This window comes from Sarcophilus harrisii, chromosome 3, assembly GCF_902635505.1.
Source record: "Sarcophilus harrisii chromosome 3, mSarHar1.11, whole genome shotgun sequence".
Classification (NCBI taxonomy): Eukaryota; Metazoa; Chordata; class Mammalia; order Dasyuromorphia; family Dasyuridae; genus Sarcophilus; species Sarcophilus harrisii.
Genome location: NC_045428.1, coordinates 302,900,999 through 302,921,928, shown reverse-complemented (window position 1 = coordinate 302,921,928; position 20,930 = coordinate 302,900,999). Strand labels below are relative to the sequence as shown.

The following is a 20,930-nucleotide window of genomic DNA, read 5'->3' as shown; positions in this document are numbered from 1 at the left end:
ATAAAAAAGTATTTATTATCTCTTTTAAAAAAAGCATGCCCACATCATCTTGTATTTGGAAATTGCTTTCACTTTCATAATTTCCTAGCTTCCTATATTTCCTTTATTCCTTCATCTCTTTTAAATTATGAAGAAAAATCATCAGTAAATATGAATGTTACCATACAAAAAAAGAAAGGAAGGAAAATAATTGTAAAGGAATCATGAATCATTTACAAACAGCTTCAAAAACATATATTAAATTTAATATGCTTGTACCAATATTACTACTTGTCTGTACCACTTTTTGAATTTTGTTCTACTCTCTTCTGTATATTTTTAGATGTTTCATTGACATTCATTTACTTTTTTCATTACTACTACTCTTTCCCTTTACTCTCTCTTCTCTCAAATAAAAGCTATTACTTACAACAAATTAGTTTAGTCAATCTAATAAATTTGTCATGCTGGTTATTGTAATGTTCTCTTTTTCGGTTTCCTTGGAGGGTCTGTGGATGTCTTGGGAACAGCTTTCATTTCAGTTCAGTAATCACCACAAGAGTATAGTCAGATGTTAAAGTCCAAATCCTTTATTATCTCTTTTAAGTCTTGTCTCCTTTCCTGAGGCCCAGTTAGTTTTCTTATTGTCCAGATCCTTTATTATCTCCTCCTTGGGGCTGGGCAGCTTTCTGGAGAGCTTTTTAGTCTGGCCTTGGCCTTGTGGGGGAAGTGCAGGAGGCCAGGCCAGCCACCAGGAAGATTGAAGATGGAATTGAATTTCTCCCCTTGGTTCTGAGAGCTTAAGCTCCTGCCACCAGTCCTTTGCCTTGTCTCCGAATGTCTCTGAATCTCCCTGGCTGAGGCTTCTAGCTTATGTGTTCCACACTGAGTACAAACCAATCATTATATCACTAGGAAATCATTATTTGATGTCGGATTAAATCAATGCTAAACTAGATTTAACCATTGTCTCCTCAATTTCACTTAGTACCTTGTTTCAAGTTCTGGACCATAAAATCTCTTTGTAGGATTAAATCAATCATACTGAACCATGCTAACTTAGATAACTATTGTCTCTATCAATTCTACAGACTTAGTATCTTGTAAGAATCTTTTGTTTCAAGTTCAGAGTTCTGGCCCATAACAGGTTATGTTTGATAATTTATCTCATTCTGTACATATAAGCTATCATACTTAAATAAAGAGATGGCAAGAATGCTTCTTTACCTGGAGTCATGGTTGGCCATTGCACTGATCAGAGTTCTTAAGGTTTTTTGTTTTGTTTTGTTTTTTGCATTTATAACATTGTGGTCACTATATAAACAGTTGTCCTGGATCTGTTCACTTTATACTATCAATTTTTATAAGTCTGTCTCAGGTTTAAAATCCAACCATTTCTTCATTTGTTATGGGACTGTAATATTTTATTAAATTCATATGCCATATTCAGCTAATTCCCAGTTGATAAGGTACCTATTTAGTTTCCTGTTCTCTGACTTATAGGTAGTAAAATATTGATATCAGCTTTTTGTAGTAGCAAATAGTTGGAAAATGAGGGAACGTTCATTATTTTGAGAATGATTGAAGAAATTATAGTGTAAGAATGTCGTGGAATACTTTTGTACTATAAGAAATGTTGATGGAGATGTTTCAGGAATGAACTAATGCAGACGATATTAGTAGAATAACTTTTTTTTTTACAATAACAACAGTTATAATAACAATAGCAAAGACAATGGTAAAGACAAACAATTCTGAAAGAATTATAAATTTTTATCCATGATGATAACCATGATGACTACCTCCAACTATAGAGGGCTTGTGATAAAATTTGCTACTTACCTCCTGACCATGTGGTAATAGATTCAGAGTGTAGACTGAGACTTATAAATATGGCCTGTATGGGAATCTATTTTACTTGATTATACATGTTTGGAACTAGGGTCTTTTTTTTTTTTCTTTTTTTTAGTGAGGGAGAAAAGAAGGAGGTAGAAAGAAATTAAGGCATATTTTCATTGATTGCAAAAGATTTAAAAAAAATTTTGTAAGGTAATCCTTCTTTAAAAAAGCAGGAAAGATATACATTATGGCCTCCCAATTTACCTGCCCTCTGCAAACCTTTATCACCAACAAAACTCCTCATCACTGCTATTAGCTTATCACTTCTATTCCAGAACTCACATTGAAAGATAAAGTCTTCATGTAGCTGCTTTTGATGTACTTCTTGTATCTTCAATCAGGATTTTCTGCTAAAGGCTTTATAAGATTAAAAACTCCATTCATTTGATCCAGTAGCTTCAGGGTCAAAAGACCTTTAGAAGTAGCTGGAGGTATGAACAGCAACCAGGTTCCATCGATAGTTTCCTAAGCATCCATAACAGCTTTTGGATTCTTATTTCCACAATATATTGGGTTATAGTCAGAAGAAATGTAAAAGTACATTCACCAACATCTCTAAAAAAATTGCTTATATCAATAATTCAGAGCCTTCCAGCCTTAAAAATGGATGAGTTTATAAATTAAGTCTCAATAGGGGAAAAATACACTAGCAAAAAAGACTGAAAAAATGAGCAAGCAAAAGACGAGTCATACTTTGATGGGACAAATATGTTAGGTTAAAAGAATCCCATGATAAAATTTCATAAGAGAATAATTCTACAATAACTTTAAGTAGAATCTCATAAAAGAGATAGAACTGGTCACAAGAATTCCACCAAGACTGGATGGAATGCCTGATAAAAAATCAGACAACAAGCATTTATTAAGCACTCACATCATACAAAGAAAAAGAAAATATAGTCCTTTCTTTGACAAAGCTTGCATTCAAGTAGGTAATTCTCTCTTTTTCTCTGTTTCTGTCTCCACATTTTTATATATGTGTGCATGTATGTACACATATATGAATACATACATATATGTATATATGTTACATATAAACTGACATACACATATATCACATGTTAAGCATATCAATTCATATAAGATAAAACAGAGAAAATAGAAAGTAACTTTAAAAGAGAAGGCATTAGTAGTTGGGAGAGAGAGAAAAGACAATAAAAGCTCTTAGAAAATTGTAACATTTGATCCAAATCTATATAGTTTTCCACCTATGAGATGGAAGTTAGGAGAAAGAGCATTCCAAGATTGGGGGTGGGGTATCATCAAATATAAAGGCATGGAGATGGGAGATGGAGTGTCATGAATGAAGGACAATAAATATATCATTATGGCTTTTTGTGGAGGGACCAATATGCTAAAAGATTTGAAAGAATAAAAAGTGTCAGGTTGTTATAAACACTAAGTATTAAGTTAAGGAGTTTGTATAATTGTTCCTAGAAATAATAGGAAACCATTGAGTATATTGAATGGGATGGGATGGAGTGGGGTGTATATGACATGACCAGGCCTATACTTCAGTAAATATATTAGCTATGTGAAAGATAAGCTGGAATGGGAAAGAGATTTGATGGAGAATGAATAGTTAGAAGAAATTATAAGATATTTAAGAGGTGATGAAGATCTAAATGAAGGTGGTAGCTATGAGAACAGAAAAAAGAGGGCATATAAAAGATACTTTACAGAAAAAGATATCCTAATATTTTGCAGTGATTGAATGTGAGGTGATTGAGAGAGAGGAAGGATGACACCAAGGTTGCTTATGATTAGCATCTAGTATTCCAAAATTGAGGATGTCAAGCTTTTTAAAGCCATGTGTTTATGATAATATACATACACACAATAGATATATGCACTAGGTATCTCTGCACAAGTCATGATAGAAACAATATCTGTTAGGGCCCTTGTCATGCAGTTTGAGTTTGTTTTTTCCCTAAAAAGCTGAGAAATCGCTTTCAAGATTTTACTGATTCAGAAGATTAGATCTTGAGAGACTGCGGCAGCTTGGACATAAAAACACCAAGCCATAAGGGGATGGGGCCCTTCAGACTTGACTGATGTCTAGCCATCATTTAAGTCAACTCTTCTGACCATACACATTTCTGTTTAGAGAAGAAGGGAACTATTTCCCTGAACCAGTTTTGTATTTTTGATAAATATCCTTTCCAGGCTATTATTAGGTTACACTTGGTTTTGGCAGAATGTTATAGGATCTAAAATAGTTTCATCTCATTCCAATCCTGAGTGTGAACCTGAAGCACCAAAATGGGATTACGTCAGGCCTGAGTTAGAAGACAGTGGTCAAAAGCACAGAGAAAAAACATTGCTGAACACTCTAAGAAACACTTACAAAAGCAATTTAGGAAAGATAATTGTTTACTTATTGAAATGGATTAATGAATAGGTTCCTATATTGCTAAGGTGACAAAGCAACTATTTTATGAGACAGCAATAACTCATAAATGAATATAAATGTGTGTGTATCTGTATATATGTATGTATGTTTACATTTGTGTGAATGTGCATGTCTATTTCACATAATGATGGAAAAAAATGAATCAGCCAACATATATTCAAAATGTCACAATTATGGTGTTGAAACTTTAGGAGAAAAAGTCAAAATAAAAAAAAAAGATAGAAATAATGTTTTGAATAGATGGAATACTGATAGCCAGTGACATAGAGAAGACAAAGCTGCTTAATTTTTGTCAATGAATTAATAAAAAAGCACTTATTAAGTATTAATTACATATCAGGCACTGGGGATACAAGGAAAAGTAAAAGGAGTTTTTGCCTTCAGAGGACTCATTTTCTAATGTGGAGGACATTTTGTGATTAATAAGGTACATGTAAGAAATATACAAAGTAGATGAAGTTAATATGTAAGGGGAAGGCATTAGCAACTGGGGAGATTGGGAATGCCTTCTTTAGAACCCCGCTTTTTAAACTGTAGTTTGTGATCCTAATTTGGGGTCTTGTAACTGAATGTGGGGGTCATGAAATTATGATTTATCATCAGTAAATGTTTAATTTGTATACCTATTTTATATATCTATATATCTGAGGTGACATAAAACTTTCTCAGGTGAAAAATGTTGGTAGTGGAAAAAATTTAAGAAGCCCAGCTTTAGAAGGTAAGATTTGAGGTAAGTCTTAAAGAAAACAGGAAATATCCTCTCTTCTCCCAAATTATCTTGTGTGTATTTTGCAGATATTGTGTGGAGGGCATCTTCTCTACCTCTAGACTGGTCTAAATACCCCTATCTTTACCTCACACCTGCAGGTCTGAGTTCTGAGAGATGGATCATCTTCATGTGACTATAAAACTCAAACTCTTTCTCAGGGTCTTAAGGGTAATTCTGGTTGTGTATATCTATGGGTTTGGATAGAGAGAATACATTCATGCTACCCACTAATGTAATTACTAAGGTCCAAGGGTTTATTTTTTATTAATATAAAATGAGTTATCATTAATTCTTATGCATACATTTACTTAATAATATGGCAAAATAATTATAGCATAATTATAGCAACATTTACTCATATCAATCCAATGCTTATTGGTTCACACATTAGAGCAAATCCTTACAAGGTGTTAAGTCATTAGTATTGATAGAAACAATGCTTAAATTAACACCTTTGAGAGTTCACACATTAACTCACACATTAGTTCACAGTTTGGGAGATTTCAGGGTTCAATATGAGATATCCAAACTCACACCTCCCATAATCCCACTCTCAGAGGAGGAGTCAACCTTTGAGAGAGCATAAAAACAGCTGAGCTCAATCAGGAGAGTTCAGTTGAAAAGATTGAGATGGGAGCATCAGTTGGAGATTGAGAAGCCACGAGTTGGAGTTGAGCTAGAGGCAGAAGCTGGAAGAGCTAAAAGACAAGCTGCAAGAGCTCTTGGAACCAAGGAGGGGGAGAGGCCTCTAAGAAAGCTAACTGGGCCCAAGGAAAGAGATATGACTTGGAAGGAAAAAATAAACGTTTGGATTTTATCAGCTGGCTGCATTTGGAGTGATTATTACGTGGAACTGAAACTAAGGCTGCCTCCAGAAACCTCCCCAAGAAACCTGCTCCACAGAGAACCATTATTTATTATATAAAAGAAGAGAATACTACATGTACTAATAAAAATCATAATATATCTATACATAATCATATATATATATACACACACACACATCACACACACACACACACACACACACACACACATATATATATATATATATATATATATATATAAATTTTTTCTCCACTATTTTCCTTCTGATCATCACTGCTCTGTTGGGCAAATCTATTTTTCTTCTGCTCTCAAATTAATAAAACAGTGAAAAGCCCTTTAACTCACAATCACTCTTAAGAGGGCACTGAGAGAGTGTTATGTTATTATAGTGACAAGCAGTTCCCTTAATCTAGAGAACTGCACAACTCTTGATTTGCTCTCTGGGGAATATAAAAAAGCCAAGCCAACTTCTCCCTCAAAAGGATTCTTTGTTCAATCAGATACAAATTTCTTATAATCAAGTCCCTCTTTCATTCTTTTCTTCCCTCTCAAACTAGTGGAGGCAGCAAAATATTAATAATAGCCAGAGTTTATATAGTACTTTAACTTTTTTTTAATTTAATAGCCTTTTATTTACAGGATATATACATGGGTAACTTTACAGCATTAACAATTGCAAAACCCTGCATTTTTGATTTCCTTCACAAGCTAATTGTACAGTACTTTAACTTTTACAAATCACTTGACATAAATTATCTCACTCTGACCTCACAACAATTCTATAGCATGTTTATTATCCCCATTTTACAGATGAGTAAAATGGAGCTGAGAGAGAGATATGCAACTTCCTCAAGATCATACAGCTAAAAAGCATCTGAGACAGAATTTGAACTCCAATTTTCCTGTCTCTAAGTTTAGCACTTATACGTGGTTACTTGTCAGTCATAGAGAATTCATCTCTCAATCAGTAAGCTTTGTTTAACTGAATACAACTCGTGGAATTCTAATACTAGGCTCCCCTGGCTTTTTAACTCCTCCTCTAGTCTTGACTTCTCTTCTCTAGGCATCTTAAGTGCTTTTTTGAGTTAAGCTAATACAAAATAAATTTTGTTCTCATTACATATTTTAACTCTTTGTGAAATTTTGTTATTGTAAATGACATTGTTGGACTCTGATTTCTAATACATTCTGTGATCCTTATCTTTTTTCAGTGATTAACCTTATTCCACTTATGTTCTTTGGTATGACAGTTAATCAAGTTATTTCCCTTCTATCATATTATACATTTTCTCTCTTTGTTTCTACTCTCCCTTTTTACAAAAAAGGTGTGATAGAGTATTGTGATCAATAATTAAAATAATCTTACATAACATATTAAGTTTCTACCTTTTCTGTCACTGTATATGCTATTCCTTCCATCTTATTTATTCTCTTAAGTTGATCAAAACAAAACAGAGCCACCTCCCCCTCCAAATTCTCTATCTTGTTTAACTTTTTCTTTGTGTTTTGAAGTTCTGAGGGAGCACTTGCTATTTCTTTCCTTATTAAATGAGAAGCATGTTGCCTCGGCAATAAGAGCTGAGAAAGAGATTAAAGGAATTAGAGTAGGTAATGAGGAAACCAAACTATCATTCTTTGCAGATGATATGATGGTATAGAGAACCCCAGAGATTCTACTAAAAAGCTGTTAGAAATAACTCACAACTTTAGCAAAGTTGCAGCAAACAAAATAAATCCCCATAACTCCTCAGCATTTTTATACATCACCAATAAAATCCAACAGCAAGAGATACAAAGAGAAATTTCATTCAAAATAACTGTCGATAGCATACAATATTTGAGAATCTATCTACCAAAGGAAAGTCAGGAATTATATGAGCAAAATTACAAAAAACTTTCCATACAAATAAAGTCAGATTTAAATAATTGGAAAAATATTAAGTGCTCTTGGATAGGCCGAGCAAATATAATAAAAATGACAATACTCCCTAAACTAATCTATTTATTTAGTGCTATACCAATCAGACTTCCAAGAAAATATTTTAATGATCTAGAAAAAATAACAACAAAATTCATCTGGAAGAACAAAAGGTCGAGAATCTCAAGGGAATTAATGAAAAAAAAATCAAATAAAGGTGGCCTAGGTGTTCCTGATCTAAAACTATGTTATAAAGCAGCAGTAACCAATATCATTTGGTATTGGCTAAGAAATAGATTAGTTGATCAGTGGAATAGGTTAGGTTCACAAGACAAAATAGTCAACTATAGCAATCTAGTGTTTGACAAACCCAAAGATCCTAATTTTGGGGATACGAATTTATTATTTGACAAAAGCTGCTGAGAAAACTGGAAATTAGTATGGCAGAAATTAGTCATGGACCCACACTTAACACCATATATCAAAATGGGTCCATAATTTAGGCATAAAGAATGAAATTATAAATAAATTAGAGGAACATAGGATCATTTATCTCTCAGACTTGTGGAAGAGGAAGAAATTTATGACCAAAGATGAACTAGAGATCATTACTGATCACAAAATAGAAAATTTTGATTATATCAAATTAAAAAACCTTTGTACAAACAAAACTAATGCAAACAAGATTACAAGGGAAGCAACAAACTGGGAAAACATCTTCACATTTAAAGGTTCTGATAAAGGCCTCATTTCCAAAATATATAGAGAATTGACTCTAATTTATAAGAAATCAAGCCTTTCTCCAATTGATAAATGGTCAAAGGATATGAACAGACAATTTTCAGATGATGAAATTGAAACTATTTCCATCCATATGAAAGAGTGATCATTGATCAGAGCCACTATTGATCAGAGAAATGCAAATTAAGACAACTCTGAAATACTACTACATACCTGTCAGATTGGCTAAGATGATAGGAAAAAATAATGATGAATGTGGAGGGGATGCGGGAAAACTGGGACATTGATGCATTGTTGGTGGAGTTGTGAACGAATCCTACCATTCTGGAGGGCAATATGGAATTGTGCCCAAAAAGTTATCAAACTATGCATACCCCTTGACCCAGCAGTGCTACTACTGGGCTTATGCCCCAAAGAGATACTAAAGAAGGGAAAGGGCCAAAATGTTTGTGGCAGCCCTGTTTGTAGTGGCTAGAAACTGGAAAATGAATGGATGCCCATCAATTGGAGAATGGTTGGGTAAATTGTGGTATATGAATGTTATGGAATATTATTGTTCTGTAAGAAATGACCAGCAGGATGAATACAGAGAGGCTTGGAGAGACTTACATGAACTGATGCTAAGTGAAATGAGCAGAACCAGGAGATCATTATATACTTCAGCAACGATACTGTATAAGGATGTATTCTGATGGAAGTGGATTTCTTCAACAAAGAGAAGATCTAATTCAGTTCCAATTGATCAATGATGGACAGAAGCAGCTACACCCAAAAAAAGAACATTGGGAAATGAATGCAAACTGCATTTTTGTTTTTCTTCCCAGGTTGTTTTTACCTTCTGAATCCAATTCTTCCTGTGCAAGAAGAGAATTGTTTGGTTCTGTACACATATATTGTATTTAGGATATACTGTGACATATTTAACATGTATAGGACTGCTTGCCATCTGGGGGAGGGGATGGAGGGAGGGAGGGTAAAAATCGGAACAGAAGTGAGTGCAAGAGATAATGTTGTAAAAAATTACCCAGGCATGGGTTCTGTCAATAAAAAGTTATAATTATTAAAAAAATAAAATAAATCCTCCTGTCCTTAAAAAAAAAAAAAGCAGAAGCATGTTGTCATTATATAATATTTACATTTCAAAGCTTCCACCGATCTCTGATGTCTTCATTAGGAATACTTGAAAGACCTCTATTTCAATAAGAATTACTTTTTCATCTTTCTAGAATTGTTTTCACTTTTTCAGGATAAATTATTCTATGTTATAAACCTATATCTTTTGTTTTCTGCAATACCATATTCCAAGATTGCTCTTTTATTGTGATAATTGTTAAGACTGGTGTCATTGTGTCTTTGGTTCCTTCATACTTGAACTCTTTTTTCCCTCTGGCCATTTGTAAATTTTTTTTCTTATTTCACTTGGAATCTCTGAATTTTTAAGTATGATACTTCTCTGAGTTTTCATTTGACAGTTTCTTTCAGAAGGTGATTATTAGATTTTTCCTATTTTCACAATTTCCTATAAGTTTAATTGATCTGGGTAGTTTTTATTAATATTGTTTTGAAATACAGTATTTAGGATTTTTTTGGGTTGAGGTATTATGATTCTTGGATTATTTCTTCTTGGCCAAGGTCACCCTATAATTGCTTTCAAAAATATATTTTATATTTTGTTCTGTTTTCCCCCAAGTTTTTAATTTTGTTTTCAATATATCATGTTTTATGAAATTAGTGTTTTTTGTTTGATTCATTCTAATTTAAAAAAAATTTTATTATAGCTTTTTATTTACAAGATATATACATGAGTAATTTTTCAGCATTGACAATTGCAAAACCTTTTGTTCCAACTTTTCCTCTCCTTCCCCCCACCCCTTCCCCCAGATGGCAGGTTGACCAATATATGTTAAATATGTTAACATATAAGTTAAATACAATTTATGTATACATGTCCAAACAGATATTTGCTATACAAAAAGAAATGGACTTCGAAATAGTATACAATTAGCCTGTGAAGGAAATCAAAAATGCAGGCGGACAAAAATAGAGGGATTGGGAATTCTATGTAGTGTTCATAGTCATCTCCCAGAGTTCTTTTGCTGGGTGTAGCTGGTTCAATTCATTACTGCTCTATTGGAAGTGATTTGGTTCATTTCATTGTTGAAAAGAGCCATGTCCATCAGAATTGATCATCATATAGTATTGTTGTTGAAGTATATGATTCATTCTAATTTTTAAAGAAGTTTTTTTTAAAGTAACTCTTACTACTTTCACTTCTAACATATTAATTCTACTTCCCATTCTTTCCACCATAGCCCTCATTTAATCTAAAACTATATTTTGCCTCTCTTGTTTCATTTCAATTAGGAGTTCTTGGAGCTAACTCTTTTGGATAAGTCATTCTTTTCTTTGAGTATCTATTTAGACTTTCTGTGGAGTTATTCTTTTCTTCTGGTTTTACCCTTGAGCTTTTATCAGTTTATATTATTTCTCCATGATATGTTCTTCTGTTTCCTGTATCTTGAACCTCAGTTTCTGGATTGGGACTTGGTCATTGGGTAAAAATTTGCTCTCTTCTTTATTTATGGATTGGGTGGGTGGGTCTTGTTTGTTCTTGGAAGGGATAGATAATATTAAGTCTTATCTTTTGCAGGAATCCCTAGGTCTTCTAGTGTCTTGACTTAGAAATTTGTCCTTAGCTTCTTCTATTTTTGTCTCCTCCCCTTTGCATAATATCAAAGGCTGTCTCTTACTTTGATGCTGAAAGGTCTGATTGTTGCCTACGGTAGCAGGCTTCCTTCAAAATACCGGATGGTATTCTGACTCCTTCTCTCATTGTAGGTTGGGAATGGGCTGCCTGGGCACTGGTTTGGGGGGCTTAGGAATTGGCAACCTGAGTACTGTCCTGTTTGGTGTTAGTGCACTGTCTGCTGTGATAACAGAGCTAACTGCATGGGCATAACTGAATAATAGTCTGGCTCTCTGTACTGCTAAAACCCTAGTATATTTAATCACAGTGTTATAGGCAAAACACAGCTTGTCTTTGCTTAAAGCTTTATAGGTATATGGAAGTCTTACTGTAACACTTTTGGTCTACATAGAGAAATTTATAGCTATTTGTCTTTTGTTCTCTTTATCATTGTTCTTTTTGATGTATTTTTAGAGTTCTCATGGAGTATTTGTGTTCAGGGTTTTTATAGATGCTATCACATCACCATCTTGTGGGAAATGCCTTTAAGAAATCTTTAAAGTGATTTTCATTCAACTATTATAGAACATACACAGCTATTTATTAAAGATGGCATTTTATTCTTCAAAAATCATAAAACAATGGCTGGCTTACCCATCAACCTTTAGTTTTCCTTTCTTGCCCCTATCATCTCCTAATATGATGAGTGTAGCACTTAATGTCACAACCAATACCCATCTTTGTGCCATAAATAACTATAACCTGATTCTTTGCCTACCATTGTTGGCAGTTCCACAGATTTCAATACATTTTTAGCATCTATTTAACCAATATTGACATTCTCACGGAATTTCAAGAAGGAATCAACTGAATGCATTGTAATCATAGAAAGGATTATCCAAGTTGTGATATCCATTAACATATTAGTCTTTACTCCCATAAGAATAAAACACATTAGCATCCTATTTAACAAATTAGCGGTGTATATCTCTGACAAAGGTGCTTTATCTGAAGGAAGGTCAATATGACTTTATTATAATTACAGAATAGCTTAAATGACATTCTTCCTCAGACAGTTTAGTAGATGTACCAAGAATAGCACTGCTATATATATATATATATATATATATATATATATATATTCATAGATATAATCAATGCATTTTGTTCTATTAATCAAGTTGGCACATTATTGTAAAATATTGCCTAGAGAAGTATATAAACATTTTTTCCCACTCCATAAAGGAATGACAATAATAGTTGCATGTATAGAAGTGATATCAAATTTCTTTTCTTTGAATAAAAGCATCACAAAAAGTCACATTGTTTCATGATTGCTGTTTATCTACTTTTAGCAATGTGCCATTGCATTCAGAACTGTGATTTGGATATTAACATCAAATTTTAAGTCACATAATATTGGGCTCTGACACACAGAGAAAAAGCAATGCTAATAGCATGTGCTGTAGATCCTCTATAACTTGATTATGAACACTTGTGGATTGTAATTAGAATGATGTACAACAGTTGTCAAACCAGTTTGCAAAGGCTGCATTTTGCTTTGGTCTGTCAGAACTATAAAGACAGAGGTTTGCCTATAGTCCTGCTCAGATAACACACATAGTACCTGTCACACTGAAATACTCACAGTACTGAAAATCATGGATTTTCCTTTCATGGAAGCTCATTTCTTATAATGCTATCACTGAATAAGAAATATTGCTCAGCAGATGAAAGTCAGCATTGCTTTTAAAAGGATTACAAAACATTTAGAATCATAGATACTAGAGCTGGGATTTCAGATCCTGTCTAGTCCATACTGAAATAAGGATCCCCTTAAAATAGTCCTAACAAATGGTTATCTGGCTTCCATCTTCCACTATGGAATAGTTTTAGTGATATTGAAGGTTACATTCAGTCAAAATCCAGCCCTCTTATAAGTTAATAGGTTTTCTCTCTTCTATGTTCCAGTCTTTAAAATACTTGTAAAGATATAATATACCATGGTCCACCCACAAGTCTTATTTTTAGCACCTTTTTTTAAAAATAGCCTTTTATTTACAGCACCTTTCTTAAGGTTAGCAATCCTAACACTATTCTCACTGAATTGTGCCAGATACTTAGGTTCTTACTTAGGCTTATACTCTATTACCTATTACCTTATATATACACCTATATATACCTATATATCTATCTGTATGCAATCCAGTATTGCCATGGAGATGCCATTCAGCGTCAATTCAACTGCACTGGGAATAGCCATCTCTCAGAATCTTTGCAGGAGAGCTGAAAGGAGTAGAAGTAATGGACAGCTGAAGGCTCAACTAAATGTAGATTGACTTAAATTCCTTGTGATCCAGCTGACCTCTTTATACAACTCTACCTTTTTCTTTGCATCACAGAATCATGGACCTAGAACTAGAAGGGCTCTCAGATCACAATCTAATCCAACTACCTTCTTCTACACCTGAGGAAACTGAATTCTAGAAAGGTCTTGTGACTTGCCCATAGTCATGCAGGCAATGACAGGCAGGATTTGAATCTAGGTCCTATGACTCCCAAACCAGTGCTCTTTTCTGACTATCTGAGGAGTTTACTTGTTTTCAAAATTTCATTCCTGAGAACTTTTAAGGCCTTTGAGGCTTACTGACCTTGTAGAAGTTCAGTTCATTGTATTATGTTTATTCTATCTATACTTTCTTATTTTAATCCCTTAAGACCTATTCTACTGAAATCTAGGCTTTATGTTGGATCATTCTGATCTTTCCTCTCCTTTCCTATCACAAGTTTGAAAGGAGAGTAGTCACTTCAAATGAACATTTATACTTTAACAAACAGTTCTTACTAGTAAAAATATGGTACAGAATAAGCAAGTCCCTTATTGGTAGCTCTGCCTTTTGAAAGATGAAATTATTAAAGCATGTTAGAAGTTGTATAGCTGCTTTTCTGTAGCAAAAAAAGCACTTTACCTGATGTCCAGAAAATTGAATGCCCCTCCCATTGTATTATAGCATGCTTTTGTGTCAAATTATCTTTTTTTTTTTTTTTGGAGTAGGAGGTCAAAGTACTTTGTAGTGCATGGATATAACTTGTTGTGTTTCTTGCCTTTATTAATCTGTTCCCAAATCCTTTTCATCTTTGGTTCCCCAATTGTTCATATAAGCATTATTTTCTTAATACATGATGCTATTCACTACTCATTATCCTTTTCCTTTTTATCATGACCTACGGTAATGTAGTAGAATGGATAAAGACTAGCCTTGACATGAAAAATAACTTGGATTCAAATCTTGCTTCTTTTGCATGGAGAAGTCATTTAACTGCTTAGTATCCCTACCAACTCTCTAAAATTATAGATAACTGAAGCCATGAATTTTATTGCTCCATCCTTTTTTTGCATTTTGGTTTACTTTAATTCCTAGATATCACTACTGCTACTACTCTTTTGACATAGTAGCTAATCTCAATAATATCTAGCTTGGTGGATATACATAGATAGTTTTATTCTTTTCCCTCCTTTTGCAGCTTTTGAATTGATTATAAGACTAGACAAATATCTTATCATCCCTTGTTAGGATCACTTCATTACCTGCCAGAAGGAGCTTGTCATTCCTATATTTTCAGCTAAGGTTCAGAAATCCAAATCCTATTCTCAGACACCATCTTATTAACTAGCTATTCCAGGTTTCAATCTGCTTCTCTCTTTTGAATCCCTTGTTTTTGACTGACAACAATGATGAAAATACCAATTTTATCCCTAAGGTCTTCCATTTCTTGCCCAGAATTTCAGTCTTGAATGATACTTTCCAGATGCTTTCTAGAATAAAATATGTGCTTATCTATAACTTCCTTGATACATGCAAGCCCAAGAATAATGGTAGACCACTATTATTACTATCATTTGGCTTATAAATGGCTACCTTATTCTTTCTTAGCAAGGAGTCATCAATTATCATTACTTTCCTCTTCTTCCTCTAATTTTAATGAAAGATCTTTTACCTGACATCACCTGTAGATCCACTTTCTTATGCGTTGGAGGAAAAATAACTATGTCTTAGTTCCCAATGTTCAGTGATCCTTCTCTCCTTTCTCCTTTTTGACCATATCCACCCTCCAAACTACTGACCAGATTGGGAACCTCTTCTCTAATTCTTTTTCTTGTTTGTTTGCATATTGCATTATTTCCATTTAAAAAAAAGAAATATATTATTCTTCCTGAAAATCTGGAAAGTGGAGAGGCATTCCTCAATTACCTTTTTTTTCCAAATAGGAGAACCATCCTATATATTTTTACATGTATAACAATCACCTGGCTGATGCAGAAATATAATTATATACTTTTAGAGATTCTCAAAGTATGATCCAGGAATCCTGAGATTCTCGAAGACCCTTTCTGGGGGGCCATGAGGTCAACACTATTTTCATAATAATACTAAGATATTTTAATTTATAATATAGAAACTATTAATAGATATAACAAAAGTTTTGAGGGGTTTTAATAATTTTTAAAAGGATAGTTTCTGAAAGCCTTTGACATATTCTATGCAAGTTATAGCAAAATTCTATTCCACAGAGCTTCTGGAAATTTTACTAAAATTTTTTTCTAGTAGCTACCCTACACAATTTCTCTTTTGTATATGAGTTTCAGCTTACTAATGCCTTTCCTAAAAGCCGATATGGCCCAAACTGGAGAACTAAGATTAGTGTCAAAATATATATTTCACATGTGGTTCTCGGGTGTAGCTATACAATGCATACATAGAACCAAGAAGTTAGATAAATTATAAATAAATGCCCACACAAGCATCAAAGTAATGGCTGGAGCATATAGGTATAGTAAAGCTTCTGAAATGTAACATTACTGAATAGGATTCATATTGGTATTAATGAAATTTCATTGAATTAATCAGGTCTTGTGAATGTTTTTTTCCACTATCTGCCCACTAATTTTCTGTAGTCTGCTCTGTGGTACATGCTACATATTATTAGAGATTTCATTAAAACTTAGAGATAACTTGTTCTTACTCATGGGAGATGGTAATTTCAATGCATTTAATAAACTTCACAAGACGCAACAGGGCCTATCTGAAGAACGTTATATAAAGACAGCAAAGAATGAGAGAAAACAGAACAAAGGAGGAGTTAGGTCAAAGGCAGCAGAGCCACAAGATATTTCCGAATAGATTTAAGACCAGATTGTTCTACCATCTTTAGACGCCATCATTAAGTACAGGTTCAGTGTGTGTGTGTGCATGGTTTTAGTCAGCACTAACAGTGACTCCTAGAGAGGTCAGCCACTCAACTATCAACCTCTTCAGTCACTGTATGTAGAGGCAGTAAGTTCATCTGGTGTGGGAAAAGAGGGAAGGGGAGGACAAGATGAAGGAAGGCTGGGAAAAAATGCTCTTGACACTTAGGAATAACCCTTGAATCTTTAGAAGTGAAGGAGGGGAAAATAAGCTACTTGTAAAATGTCACTTCCTTAACCTAAGTACTGACACCACTTCTTTCCACTCCACCTTAAGCAGTGAATATCAACATTTATTCCCTTTGAAAGCATCATCTTACCATGTGGAATTGTGGTCTGGAAGGGACGGCTTGGACTTTTCAGGTTCCACAGAGTCAAGCTGCCATCTGAATGGCTGCACATGAACTGTTTGCCCTCATGATGCCAATCAATTGAATGAATAGCCTAATGAAATAACAGTTAAGAGTAAACAAACAGGTTACATAGGCAAATTATCCTGAGGGGGGAAAAAACTGTACAAAGTATGTAAAAATAGGTACTGTAGTTAGGTCTAAGGTCAAATTATCAGAAATCTTCAGGAAGAAGTCTTTCACCTGTTTATGAAGGGGTGAGATAGTCAATTTTCCTTTTCTATCAGAATAGTAGTTTTTCTTTATAATTTTTGGAGGCAACCTGCTATAGTGAAAAGATCCTGGACTTGGAAACACAAGAAACCTGGCTTTGAATCTCACCACTAATACTTGAGCTTTATGACCATGAGCAAATAACTCAACTTTTTTGAATTTAATGAAGTTGAAGAACTTGTAGGTGTCATCTAGTTCTATTCTTGTGCCTCCATTTCCCTAAATTGGCCTGCCTCAGTTTCCCTAAATTGTTTTGCCTCAGTTCCTTGAATTGTTCTGCCTCAATCCTCCTGATTGCAAAACCCCCTTCCTGACCATTAGGACTGAGATAATTGGGCTGGGAGCCCTGACTATTAGCATTCTATAGGCAGATAAGTTACTTAGAGATACGCTTACATATGCCTCTATATATAGTTCCAAACTTTCTGTTTCTAGCGATTATCCGCTTCACTTTCAATTTATCAGAATTTATGGTTCTACCCTGACCTTGTCAGAACCAGATTGATGGTCTGTGCTGGAAATTCCTGTGCTCACTTATGTTGGACCCCACCCCTTGCCTTTGTCTCCCCTGATCTCTGGAGACATATAAAAATCACTGAATTCTCACATTTGATGCTGAATATTCTGAGATGAAAATCCAATTTAACTCTGGGGGGAACAAATGAATTCTGATTTGCCCTCAGAAAATCTCTCCCTCTCAGAAACTCAAGTAAAATATTAAAAACTCTTTAATCTCTACCTTGCCTCAGTTTCTCTAGCATTACACTATGAGCTAATGAACCTTATCTGTAAAATGGGAATAAAATCTGTATTACCTACTTTATAGGTTTGTTGTAAGGGTCAAAAAGTATAATATCTATAAAGTTACCTGTATAAATTAACGACATAAACATCACCTTATACTGTATTATAAAAGACGATTGTATTTTGTGGAACCTGGAGAGCAGTATCAACTTATTTGTAAAGCAAATTTAAGAGTTTGAAAAACTAGAGGAAGAAATATGATTTGACTATTATACCATATAAGAAGACATATTCATCAGTAAATATTTATGGAGTTTCAGTTCCTATTGTACCAAATTGAGTTAAAAACAATTCTTGCCTTCTAGGAACTTAAAACTCTAGTTACTGATTGACAGAGCAGACAAAAAAACTGGCTGATGAGAAAATAAGACAACATATAGAATTCTTCTGTGAACTCTCATACATGATGTTTTAAAAGACTTAGACTTTAATAGCTTAAAATTGTACTAACTTTTAGATCATTGGGCATAGGAATACCTCTTCTATATTTAATTCAGCTAGCTATTCAGCAACTTCATCTGTTTGGAATGCTGATGAGAATTAGGAATTAAGTAAAAATGGATTCTAAGGTGCCAAAACATTTGTCATAAAATACATGTGATAAATTCCTTAGATTTTATTCAATGGAGGTTGCTTCAAACTCTCACTGTGAAATTTATTTACTGTTCTGGACCTTATTTTTTTCTTCGGCTATACTATTTTACTTGGTGAACTCATCAGCTTCCATGGGTTCAATTACTATCTCTATTTAAATGATTCTTAGACCTATTTATCCAACCTAACCTATCTCTTGACCTCCAAACAAATATCATCAAAAGCCCAGTCGATACCTTGAACTGGATATTCCAAACCCAACAAGTCCAAAATAGACTCCATTATCTTTCCCCTCAAATCTTCCCCTCTTCCCAGGTTCTCTATCACTGTGAAAGGCATGACTAGCTTCTTAGTTGCCTAAGCTTGCAACCCCAGTTTCACCTCTATCTTCTCATTTGCAATAACTCCACGTGGATAGGTAATCTGTTGTTTTTACTTTCAGAACATCATATTCACAAACATGTGTGTATACACATACACACAAACACACCCATACATTCCATGTATGTATTCCTACAACTCAAAGTCATTTTGGCACAGACTCTCTTCATTTCCTGCCTAGACTATTATAAGAGACTTCTGGTTGACTACTTTCTTTGCCTCAAGTTTTTCTCTTTCTTCATTCCACTGCCAAAGTGATCTCCTTAAAGAATAGATCTGACAGTCATTTATAGTCTTAACTCCTCAAATCTATTGGCTTCCTATTGCCTCCAGAATCAAATATAAAAACTTCTGTTTTATTTTTAAAGCCCTTCAAACTTTTGTAGTCTTCTTATATTTTACTCCCCTCAACATATTCATCCAGTGTACCGGACTTCTAGTCTCTTGTGCACATAATTCTATGTCCTCACCTCAAAACTTTTTGCTGGCTGTTTCTCATACCTGGGAACCTCTTCTTCCTTATCCCTGTCCTCATGGATTTATTCAAGACTGAGCTGAAATCCTACCTTTTGCAAGAGGTTTTTCACATCTTTACCTCTGCTCTCCCAACACTGCTAGTTTCTTATTTCCAGAGTTTCTTTCTTCCCATTAACACTACATATATTTTATAAGTCAATACCTACATGCATATTATCTTCTCCATTAGAAAATGAGATTGTTAAGGATAAGTATGGTGTTTTTTCCTTTCTTTGTATTCTCAGTGCTTGGCACAATGCCTAGCATACAAAAGGCACTTATTAAATGACTGATTAATTCTCATAAATCAGGTTGTCTGGTGTCTTAGTCTATTGCTAATTAGAAGCAATAAACTGAAGATTAGAAGGGAGTAGAAGGGCTGTTATAAGCAGGTGTTCTGACAGAAATAAGGGGTGATAGTTTACAGTTTAAAAACAAAGAAGGAGACAAAAATACTTATTAAAAAGTGTGGCACTTGGAACCATTTAGAGTAGGTCCAAAGACAAGGACTGCTCAATGGACATCAAGATATAAAAACAATATTATAACTAAAGTTCATAAAAATGATACTGAATTTTAAAGAAAAGATGATACTAAGCTTAGCGTACTTCATTTAAAATAACAGAAAAATGTGTAATATTCTTTTATAAAAATTTCCATAATAGGGCAGCTAGGTGGCATAGTGGATAGAGCACCAGCCCTGAAATCAGGAAGACCCGAGTTTAAATCTGGCCTCAGACACTTAACACTTCCTAGCTATGTGACCCTGGGCAAGTCACTTAGCCCCAACTGCCTCAGCAAAAACAAAACAAAATAAAAAAAAATTCCTATAATAAAATTCTGGTGCTCAAAGAAGTAAACATTCTGCTAGTCAGATCACTTGGTCATCTAAAATGGCTTAATTCCTGAGGATTTTAAATGGTCAATGTACCATGTTGATCTATGTAAAGACCACACCTTTCAGATGTGAAAGAAAAAAAAAAGATTATCTATATCAATATGTGTGCTGGAAAATAACACAAAGTTACTAAGTTAAAAATTAATGTGATGGAGTTCCCCACTCCCTTTTCCTTTCAGTAAAAATAATGTATTTAGAATGACCAGGAATATAAGTCTTTTGTATCACAGATTCTCTTTGTAGCCAAATCCCTAGAGAAAGAGAGACTTGAAACAGATGCCAGTAATTAGAGCTCAGAAAGATTTTACATCAAAGACTTATTTTTTTGGTGACTTGAGGATCTCCTATCACATTCTGCCTTGCTTTCATAATACACAGGTAATTTAAATAATATGGGTCCCTACATCTATGAGGTTCCCATCATCCCCAACAAGAATAGGATAATTTCTCTGGTCTCCAAACTCTGTGGAAGAACATTTGCCCTAAAGTTATTACTGTTTACACAGGAAGGAACCAGAAGGATGGAAATCTATGGCCAGATCATTGTAAGAACATGCTATGCTGACCTTATCTCCCATCAGGGGTCCTCAAACTACGCCAGTTGCAGCAGCTGAGGACTATTATCCCCCTCAC

The 20,930-nt window shown here is 34.2% G+C and overlaps 1 protein-coding gene across 9 annotated transcripts in view; it reads right to left on the bottom strand.

Annotated features, from left to right (window-relative positions):
* STXBP5L (syntaxin binding protein 5 like) overlaps nt 1-20,930 on the bottom strand; it is a 397,145-nt gene that overhangs the window by 171,003 nt on the left and 205,212 nt on the right. For all 9 annotated transcript variants that reach the window (XM_031959714.1, XM_031959715.1, XM_031959719.1 and 6 more), the window contains one exon: nt 16,802-16,925. In XM_031959714.1, the coding sequence (XP_031815574.1) occupies nt 16,802-16,925 (124 nt within the window). The remainder of the gene's footprint in view (nt 1-16,801; nt 16,926-20,930) is intronic.